The 10,612-nt window shown below is 52.9% G+C and overlaps 1 protein-coding gene across 1 annotated transcript in view; it reads left to right on the forward strand.

Moving 5' to 3' along the window:
- Ggt1 (gamma-glutamyltransferase 1) overlaps positions 1-10,612 on the forward strand; it is a 21,024-nt gene that overhangs the window by 5,815 nt on the left and 4,597 nt on the right. Inside the window, exons 3-10 of the mRNA XM_055598959.1 lie at positions 3,236-3,380; positions 3,847-4,011; positions 5,295-5,425; positions 5,579-5,665; positions 6,964-7,156; positions 7,472-7,629; positions 8,411-8,560; positions 9,227-9,363. Coding sequence (XP_055454934.1) covers positions 3,851-4,011; positions 5,295-5,425; positions 5,579-5,665; positions 6,964-7,156; positions 7,472-7,629; positions 8,411-8,560; positions 9,227-9,363 — 1,017 coding nt within the window. The 5' untranslated portion in view covers positions 3,236-3,380; positions 3,847-3,850. The remainder of the gene's footprint in view (positions 1-3,235; positions 3,381-3,846; positions 4,012-5,294; positions 5,426-5,578; positions 5,666-6,963; positions 7,157-7,471; positions 7,630-8,410; positions 8,561-9,226; positions 9,364-10,612) is intronic.

Genomic DNA, 10,612 nt, shown 5'->3' on the forward strand with positions numbered 1-10,612 from the left:
TTCTTTCTTTCTTTCTTTCTTTCTTTCTTTCTTTCTTTCTTTCTTTCCTTCTGAGACAACAGTTCACTATGCAGCTCTGGCTGGCTTCGAACTTATAGAGAACAGCCTGCCTCTGACCCCTAGTGCTAAGGTTAAAGGCTTACACCACCACCCCTAGCCTTAACCGGCAGTTCTCTCTGGCAGATGCCCCCGAAGGTAGACCCACAGCCGTGTCTACTTGGAAAGTCATTGGTGTGCTAATCAAGGACATGCAGCAATTTGGGGCAGGGGCCAGGTGGCAGGATTGGCCTCCTGGACTGTGTGAGGCCGGGCCAGGTCTGGCCTGCTCTAGGGCTTACCTTTCTAGGCTGTTCTTGTCGATGTCTGGGCCTGTGGGCTAATGTTCCTTGGTTGGTGGTTGAACCGGTCTGGATGCTGGGGCTCCAGGCCCTGTTCCAGGAACACACCTCTGTCACTGACCAGTCGGGTACAGCGAGGCCTCTTAGATCTGGGCTATGGTCTAGTGCCTGGGGGTACCCCTACTTCATTGCCTCAGGAACACTGCGAGGACAATGTGTCTGTCTCTAAATCTGCAGAGGGCCTTAGCGGGGGCTCTCTGGAAGGGCTCACTAGTGGCCTCTGCCCTTTGGAGGCAACCAATTCTGAAAAAGAGGGAGCCCCTTTCCCCGGGCTCTTGGCGCCTCCCACCTCTCCCGCCCAGGGCCCTCCTGGGGCTGCATGAACTTTAGTCACCTGGTGACAAGCCTAACCGCAGCGCCGCGCCTCCTTGCTGCTGTGACGTCAGCATTGACCATCCTCCCAGCCTGGCTGGACCTCTTGCTGAGGACTCCCTATTCCGCACCCCACTCAGAAGCCTCCAGCTGCCCTTCTGGGATGCTGGGTGCCCCTTAGCTGACCTCTTGGCATTCTGGGATTAGGTAAGCACGTGGATCCTATGCTACTGCTCCCCCCTTCCTACTTCTACCCTGAAGAGATGCCCAACCACAGATCCTGATGCCAAGGCTTGGGGGCCCTGAGCCGTTCTGCAAGGCTCTGGCTACTTCCCAGGGACAATCAGTTTTGTGGCCAGGACTTCCTTGGAGGAGCCATAGGCCTCCTCTCCATCCCTTACTGTTCTCTGAAGAGGTTGTGGCGTTCTCTCCTGGGTCCCCACTGTCTCCAAGGCATCTGAAAAACCCACCAGAGTTACAGAGAGGGAGGGGGTCTGGGTTTGAGGACCAGTGCCTCAGTTTCCCTCCCAACACTGATCTGGGTGGAGCCGGGCTTGCACATTGTTCTAGTAGATCTTTGAGAAAACTTGGGGTGGAGGGGTGGGAATGGAAGCCCAGGCTTCCCGCAGGGTGGCTTCCGCTTGGACTGGGACATCTGCCTGCAGGAGGCTTGGCCCGCCCTCTCTGTCACACTGTCCCAGGAGGAAGGGACAGGGGTCAGGGGTCAAGGCTGCCCACTTCCCAGGCTCTTTGGAAGAGGAAACCCTGCTGGGTGCCCTTCGGGGCTGTTAGGTAGATGGATGGGTGGACAAGGAAGGGTCTACCTGGAAGTTACAGATGGCCCCCTCAGGGCCTAGTTTACACCCCCCAAAACTGGGAGAAATGGAGCCCAAGATGCCTCAGATGGAGCATGGCTGCAGGAGGCCATGGAGGGGAGCAATGACCATGCGAATTCCCTACCCTACTGCATACATAGACAGGAGTGGTCTGTGTCAGCAATGAATGATGCCCACATGTTCCTGACCCGGCCTCTAAGGCTTGAGACCCCCAGTGTGATTTTTCTCACCAGGAGTCTCAGACCCTGACCTAGCCCCACTCCAGGGACGGGGGTACCTGTATCAAAGTCTAGAGAAGGCTGTGGACTGTCCCTTGGACAACAAGGACAGGGTCTGGTTGCCACTGTGGGTAGGAGGAACCCACTAGCTGCCTTCTGGAGGGCCAAGCTGGCCGGAGGAATTACAGGAGGGAGAGTGTGTCACTCAGAGTGGAGTCATATCTGGGTTCAGGCAGGGAGAGCTACTAGGGACACAGAGCTACTGGGGACACACGGTGGGGTCCCCTCTGCCTTGGGGTTTAGTTTTCTCCTCTGCCTCAAGAGTGGCAAATGTTCTTTCTCATGAGATGAGGCACCGAATCCTGTTACAGCACCCACCAACCCCACCCTCCAATCCAGGGGAGGGGGCACTTTCATTATGGAGTCGGTAATTTTCTCCTCAGGTGTCCCCGGGCGCGGGGGCAAGAACTCTATTTCCAGACCATGGGATAGCCTGACTGGTTCTGATCTTAGGTGTTCTGAACAAAGACAAGTGAGAACCAGAGTGGGAGGCAGCCCACACACCTTTGTCAGCATGCACACATACCCACACACAGCCACCAGCCTCAGAGAAAGGCTGAAGCTTTCCTTCTCTGCCTGGACGGACATCTTTAGGGGGAAATAATCAGCTAGGAGGCACACCTATGTTTTCAAAGATGTGTTTATTTTTTGTGTATTAGTGTTCTCTTTGCAGATTTGCATGTGTTATCTGCTTGCCTGATGCCCACAGAAACCAAAAGAGGGTATTTCTTGGAACTGGAGATCTGATGCTTTGAGCTGCCACGTGGGTTCTGGGAATGGAACCCAGGTCCTCTGGAAGAGCAGCCAGTGCTCCTAACCACTGAGCCGTCTGTCCAGCCCCCCACCTGTTTTTTCGTTTTGTTTTGTTTTGAGTGTTTTGAGATAAGGTCTCACACTGTAGCACAGGCTAGCCTAGAGCTCACCAGGTGGCCTATGCTGGGCTCAAATCCATGGCAGTTTTCAGCCTGAGCTTCCTGAGTGCTAGGGGCACAGGTGTAGCCATCAGGCCCAGTTTTAACATTTTACATGTTCTCACCCTAGTTATTAAAAACCACTCCTGCAAGTGAGGTCAGTGATGCGCAAAAGAGTCCCTCCCACAATAGGTGACTACCAGGTCCAGTCTCAGGAAGGGCCTGGACCCTTGAAACCCTTTGTTCAGTTCACACTCTGTTCTTACTACCAAATCCGGGGCTTACCCATGAATGCCTGGGCCCCTCCCTGCCCTGTTCTGTGACCCCTTCCCTGGGCAGCTCTTGGGAGAAGTCATGCATACATGCAAGCAGCTGGCAGTCTCTTTGGCTCCAGAGTTCAATGGGAGGCAGAGAATCAGCTAGAGGCAGAGGGAGAGCGTCGCACTGGGCGACCCCAGAGGGCGCTGGGCCTGCTTCAGGTTCAACTTTGTGATTTTCAGGAGTACAAGGAGGCGGCCTGCTCTGGTGATTTCAGGGAGGACTGGTTGTAAGTTTCCGTGGAGTGTCAGGGAGTTCCTGCTCATCCAGACAGCTGTTTTTTTAGGAGCCACCTCCCCAGGGAAGGTGTGGTACCCCCACTGGACGGTAAGTCTTGACCCATGCAGCTCGTCTACCTTTTGGGTGCCTCCTCGGAAGGTATGATAGATGTCCAACCCCAAGCCACCCTAGGGGTCCATGGGCAGGGCCAGGCTCTCAGTTAGGTAAGGGACACAGAAGGGATGTTCAAAACCTATCATGTCTGGGGTTTATCTCAGGGCGGTAGCAGCTTGGCTTCCGTAAGCACATACCCAGGGTGCATGGAGTTTGAAGGGTCTCCTTGGGAGGGTCTCTGCTGGGAACGCAGTCCATACAGGAATGAGCCCTGAAGATGAACAGAGGGTTTGTAATAGCCGAGGTGGGATCCGGAGTTTCTGGCAGAAGGTCTGGGGGCCGGACAGCCCCCACATGTTCAAGGATGCTAACAGGAAGCTCAGGGCTGTGCCCCATGACAGGGATGATCTGGGAATTCCCAAGGCCGGTCCTGATCTTACTCCTTCTCACCGGGCAACAGAGCCATGAAGAATCGGTTCCTGATGCTGGGCCTGGTGGCCGTGGTCCTGGTATTCATCATCATCGGCCTCTGCATCTGGCTGCCCTACACCTCTGGGAAGCAGGACCACGTGTACTCCAGGGTAGCTGTGGCCACGGATGCCAAGCGCTGCTCAGAGATTGGACGGTGAGTGGGTCTGCTAGCCCTAGGGCAAGCCGCTGTGGAAGACAGCCAGCTAGTGAGCCTGGGCGAGGATCGGGTTCCCCATCTGTAAACCAGACATAAAGAGTGTCCTGCGGACAGGGGGCTGCTCCTCCTTTCCTTGACTTCTCTTGGTGGCTTCTGTGCAGGGATAAGGAACAGTGATTCAGAACAGGGGATTAATTTTCCCCTAGCCAGTTTGGGCCCCTGTTTTCAGTGTTCTCAGAAAGTGCTGCTGTTCCAACTCCATTTTAAATTGTGAGGTGTTTTTTTTTTTTTAATTTTAAAATAATTTAAGTGTGTGAGTGTTTTGCCTTTGTTTATGTACCACTTGTATACCTCGTGTATGTGGAGGCCAGAAGAGATAACAGACAATTGTTATCTCTTAACAGCCAAGGTGTTGAACCCAGGTCCTCTGGAAGAGCAGCCAGTACTCTTAGCCACTGAACCATTTCTCCAGCCTCTGCCCATTTTAGAATCTTATCTCATTATATGTACAAGTCAGCTCCCATTTAGAGACATAAGCAGGAAAATGTATTAAAAAAAATAGCCTTCTTTTTTTTTTTTCCAGTTAAATCTTGTATATCTGTTTGCTTGGAAAAGAAAAAAAAAGTTAAAAAAAAAACTTTTCTAGGCACGGTGGCACACGTCTTTAATCCCACCACTCAGGAGGCAGAGGCAGAGTGGATCTCTGCGAAGTTTGAGGTCAGCCTGGTCTACAGAGTGATTTCCAGTGACACATAGCGAGAGCGTGTCTCAAAAACAAAACCAAAAACCTTTGGAGCTAGAGAGATGGTTCAGTGATTCAGACTGTCCACCGCTGGTTCAAAGAACCTGAGTCCAGTCCCCCACCCCCACAGAACTGTCTGGAACTGCAGCCCAAGGAGTCTGATGGCCTCCTCTGACCTCCAAGGGTCACCTACACACACACTCACACACACTTTACTTAAAAAAAAAAAATTCACCTGTAATCTCAGCCCTTGGGATAAAACTCTGTCTCAATAAACTAAAACAGGTGAACAAACAAGGAAACAAACAAACAAACAAACAAACAAACAAAAACATCTGCCTCAGGTGAGCATTTGAGGCCAGCTTGGGCCAAGTAGTAAGTCTGGTGCAGCATGAGATTCTGTCTTCAGACATGAAGGCTGGGCGCAGGCTCTCTTCTTCTTTATGGGAGGGTGTCACTCTTTGGGCAGGGTGGCCAGAGCATGTGGCGGGGTGGTCCAGAGCGTCTTCAGTCTCACCTTCCTATGTGCTGCCTGTAGGGACATGCTGCGGGAAGGCGGCTCCATGGTGGATGCAGCCATCGCGAGCCTGCTGTGCATGGGGCTCATGAATGCCCACAGCATGGGCATCGGGGGAGGCCTGTTCTTCACCATCTACAACAGCACCACACGTGAGTGCCCGGGGTGGGGAGGGCAAGTGGCTCAGGCCGTCCCTCTCACGTCTGAGTGAGTTGGTCTAGAGCAGCATGGCTGGGTGTCTCCTGGGCCCGCTTGACAGGAGGGCTTAGGGCTGACCCAGCCTGCCGACACGTTTCTTTTCACAGGGAAAGTTGAGGTTATCAATGCCCGCGAGGTGGCCCCCAGGCTGGCCAATACCAGCATGTTCAATAGTTCCAAGGACTCTCAGGAAGGTGAGCCGCCGTGTAGGCCACGGGTGTGGATCGACATTCACAGGGAACGTGCAGCTGTCTGAGGCCTGGGGGCAGCTCTGGTGTCCATGACACCCTCCCATAAAGAATGGTTAGATCACCATTTCGAGGGTATGGATAACTTCTTTCATTCCTTCTCCGTGATGCCCTGAGCCACCTCATGGAGAAAGAAGAATGTCAGTGGACGTTTGGTTCGCTTCCCAGCACCTGTAACTTCTGTCCAGGGGAATCTTATGTCCCTTTCTGACTTCCTAGGCACTGCAGGCAAATGGTACATACACATGCATGCAGGCTTGAGGTCTTATACACATAAAAATAAATAAATAAACCTCTTTTTTTTTTTTTTTTTTTTTTCTGAGATAGGGTTTCTCTGTGTAGCCTTGGCTGTTCTGGCCTCACTTTGTAGACCAGGCTGCTGTCAAACTCACAGAGATCTGCCTGCCTCTGCCTCCCAGAGTGCTGGGACTACAGGCATGCGCCACCACGCCCGGCCTGCCAGCATTCTTGAGTTCTTCGGTCCAGTGACAGCTTTGTGGCTGGGAACCACAGTGCCTTTGCTTAAGTTTCTAAAACCTTAGCCTCACCTAAGACCTCATTAGACTACCCTTAGGCTACAATTGCCCGACTGTAATCCCAGCACTAGAGGAGGTAGAGGCAGGTGGATCTCTGTGAGTTCAAGGCTGGCCTGGTCTACAAAGTAAGTCTAGGACAGCCAAGGCTACACAGAGAAACTCTGTTTCAAAACAAACAAACAAACAAACAAACACACAAACAAGAGGTTTTTAAGAAGCTGAGTCTCCCTTCTTCCTGATGACTCTATAGCTTGTGGCAAGTTGACAGTGAACCACCCAGTATGTGGCTCATGCCACAGAGCTGGCTCATCTCATCGCCGACCTGGCCATGTTTTGGTATCATCTAGGGGAGCCCAGGAATTTTATGGAACAAGAATGACTGAGGGTAGCTTAGACTGAGAGCTGGGAGGCGTGAGGGGTCCAGCTTTCCCCGAGTCTTGTGGACAGCGGCAGTCCTATGAGGATACACCCCATCATCTGGGGTGGCAAACCCAGGCACACGGGCACCTGCTTCCCCGTTGTGTGCCCTGTGGCAAGTGCATGGTCACCACTTCCCGCCCAGGGGGCACAGCTGTGATCTTAGACATCTCTTTGCCTGTGATGGGAATGGAGCTTGGTGCTGGGAACAAACCAGACAAGCCCTGTACCATAGAGTAAGAGTCTGTCTGTCTGTCTGTCTTCCAAACTCTGCTCATCCCTGCTTCCTAGGTGGCCTTTCGGTGGCAGTTCCCGGCGAAATCCGTGGCTATGAGCTGGCACACCAACGCCACGGGCGGCTACCTTGGGCTCGCCTATTCCAGCCCAGCATCCAACTGGCTCGCCATGGTTTCCCTGTGGGCAAGAGCTTGGCCATGGCCCTCAACCAAAAACGGGATATTGTTGAACAGACGCCTGCCTTGTGGTAGGTGGCCTCACGTTCAAGTAGCCTATCCTGGGAAGGGCTAGTGGAGCTGTGCTCTGCTTTCAGGAGACTGACTCTCGGTGGGGTTAAGCTGTTGTCAAACCCTTCTCACTGAGTGTGTAGACACATCCAGAGCCTGGGTTAGGGCCCCCAGTGAACACTGTTGCCAAAGTGAGAGGGCAACCCACCTATGGACAGGCCCTACCTATATTTTCACTCCGCATCCTGAGGACAAAAGGGTGAGGTGTGGGTGTGAGGTAGAATTGGTCCAGTTTTCCACATCTGCTGCCTTACCTGAGTCCCCTTCTTCCCCAGCGAGGTGTTCTGCCGGCAAGGAAAGGTGCTTCAGGAGGGAGAGACAGTGACTATGCCAAGGCTGGCCCAGACACTGCAGACACTGGCCCAGGAAGGTGCCAAGGCCTTCTACAATGGGAGCCTCACAGCCCAGATTGTAAAGGACATCCAGGAGGCTGGTGAGTGGGCTTGAGTGAGGTGCTCCCTGCCCAGGCTGGCCTCTGGGTCCTCAGGGAGCACTGGGCTGGGAAGGGTCAGCATGGACCACTTGCATCCATAGAGGCTGAGCAGCACAGGAAGTCCCTTGGAGTATGAATAGAGATATAGGCAGCCCCGGGGGCTGAGGAAGAGCTAGAAGCTGCAGATATGGGAGGATGGCCTTCAAGAGCTGCAGTGACAGAGTCAGGCACAGAGGGGAGAGTGTGGCCTAAGGGGGAGAAGGAAGCTTTGACTCAGTGGGAGGGTTATTAGAGGGGCTGTGGGCGGCAGCCTGGCTCTCGTTTTTTTTTTTTCTTGTCCTGTTTCATGAAGCGGGAACATTAGCATACTGACTAGCATGTGGCAAGTCCTACTTAGAACAGTTCCTCAGAGGATTAGGAGTCTTCTTCCATCCAGTGGGTCATCAATGAGGGAGGGGGCTGCTAAAGGAAAAATGAAAGCAAGTAGTCTACACATGGGAAAGAGCCTCTGACTGCAGAGGTGAGGAAGGCTGGCCAGGAGGCTGTTGTTTGAGCCTGGTATAGGCGGCAAGCTCCCAGTGACGGTCGGAGCTACTAGTCCGATGGTCCCGTGGTCCCTTCTGATGGCATAGACAGACCATCTCCTCATCATGGTACAAGCCTGTCCTCTGTTTCACCCTGTATTATGCCCAATGGTAAACCCAGTCCCATGTGACGCAGCCCTGCCCCCAACCATGATACGATCCCACCATACAGCCCCTGAACTGCTGTCGCATGGCAGGGGGCATCATGACGGTCCAGGACCTGAATGACTACCGTGCGGAGCTGATTGAGCATCCCATGAACATCAGCCTCGGCGACTCGAAGCTGTATGTGCCCAGCGCCCCACTCAGCGGGCCCGTGCTAGTTCTCATCTTGAACATCCTCAAAGGTGAGCAGACCCTCTCCAGCCCTGCCGAGGCGCGGGGACACAGACGCTCCTTCCCGTGACTCCGTCTTTGCCGGGCCTCTTTACCCTGTATCTGCCCATGGGTGAACTGGTGGGGTGTCCGCCACGGCTTCCCAGGCAGGAGGTGGGGGCAGGTGGTGATATGTAGTAGCTGGAAGAGGAAAAACGTTCAGGAAGAGTGTGGAAGTGCAGAGCAGGGGCCTTGTCCACTTCCGACTAGTCTAAGTGATCTTCCGGAAACGCATAGACCTTGGGACCCTGAAGCTGCACCTGTCATATTCGTGTTGGTATACCCTTGTCTTTTGTGGTTGGTTTTTTGTTTTGTTTTGGGGTTTTTTGTTTATTTATTTGTGTTTTTGAGACAGGCTTTCCCTGGGTACCCCTGGCTGTCCTGAAACCCACTCTGTAGACCAGGCTGACCTCGAACTCACAGAGATCCACCTGCCTCTGCTTCCCGACGGCTCAGATTAAAGGCTGGGCTGGTGTGCCCCCGTCTTAACAACATCTTTTTCAGTGGCCACTAGTGTTGGTTATTACGTATTTCTTTTCCCACGGCAGAGGGTAGGAAACACGGCTCAGAGATATGTTAACCCCTTGAGCCCCTCCAGGCCCCGATTGCCTGCCAATGTGTGCTTGGCTACCACTCAGGGTACAACTTTTCTCCGAAGAGCGTGGCAACCCCCGAAGAGAAGGCGCTAACGTACCACCGTATTGTGGAGGCCTTTCGCTTCGCCTATGCCAAGAGGACCATGCTCGGTGACCCAAAGTTTGTTGATGTGTCTCAGGTAAGGGGGTTCCCCACAGTGTGCAGGAGACCTGCCAGAGGGATGCTAGGTGAGCTCTGCGAGGCCAACCTGCCCCCCTTCCCAGCTTCATGCATGCTTTCTGAACTAAGTTTGAGTTCAGGGTAGACTTGTTACCCTGACCTCTGACCTCTGTTTTGTGGAGCTCACAGTGTGGGGGAAACTGAGGAAGGAGTCTTGACAGTGGATAATTGATGTGCTGTTATCCCACCTCCGATCCCTTTACCTCTGCAACCCAGGCTCCTATCTCAGATCCTTCATACACCGTTAGGCTCTTGGCCTGGAAGATTCTGGAGTGCTCAGTGCAGAAGGGAGGCAGGGACAGAAGGGTTGCATTCCTCAGGAATGATGAGCGGTATGAGAGGGATTAAGACCAGGTGGGCGGAGACAGCCTCGCTCTGTAGTCCAAAATGGCTCCAAGTTCAAGTTGACCCTGGTACCTCAGCCTCCTCAATTCTGGGGTTATAGGCACGAGCCACCAAGCTTACCCTCTCTTTCTTTCATTTTGCAAAACTGTACCCACAGAAAAACCAACCCAAAACATCAATGCACACTGTGTGCTTTTCCTGGAGCCCCTACTCGACTTCGAACATTTTGCTACAGTCTTTTCTTTCTCTTTGTCACCCACCATCCATACCATCTTTGTTTCCCTGAGTAGGTCGCCAGTGCCACAGCTCAGGGTGTATTTCCTAAGACCAAAGGCTTCATACAGTGAGCAGGAAACCCAACATTAAGGTTACATGGTCATGTCTGGCATTGGTAGAATCGCCACCCCCAGGGTCTCAGTACCTTTTGGGTTCAGTATTCACTAGTTCACATCTTACCCTTTGCCATGATGCCTCTCATGGTAGACCGTTTTGCTACTATGACAAAACCCAAGAGAAACAGTTTTCTGGGCCTGCAGTAAAACAGACAGACCATCATGGCAGGAAGGTATGGGCTGAACTGACTCCATGGTGGCCAGGAGGCAGAGGAAACGGGAAGGGGCCAGGGCCAAGATCAGTCTTCAAAAGTACATCACAGCAACTGACTTCTGATCCCTAACTGGGCCCACCTTCCAGACCTCCACCACCACTTCCCAGGAGTACATTCGCTGTTCTAATCAGAGGCACACAAGTCACCCCACATGTCACTCAAGAATCTGAGGCAGGAGTCAAGGCCACCCTTTCATCCTAGCTAAAAATAATAAATAAATAAATAAATAAATAAATAAATAAATAAATAAATAAAT

The sequence above is a fragment of the Psammomys obesus genome, unplaced genomic scaffold, assembly GCF_907164565.1.
Source record: "Psammomys obesus unplaced genomic scaffold, mPsaObe1.curated_primary_1811, whole genome shotgun sequence".
NCBI lineage: Eukaryota > Metazoa > Chordata > Mammalia > Rodentia > Muridae > Psammomys > Psammomys obesus.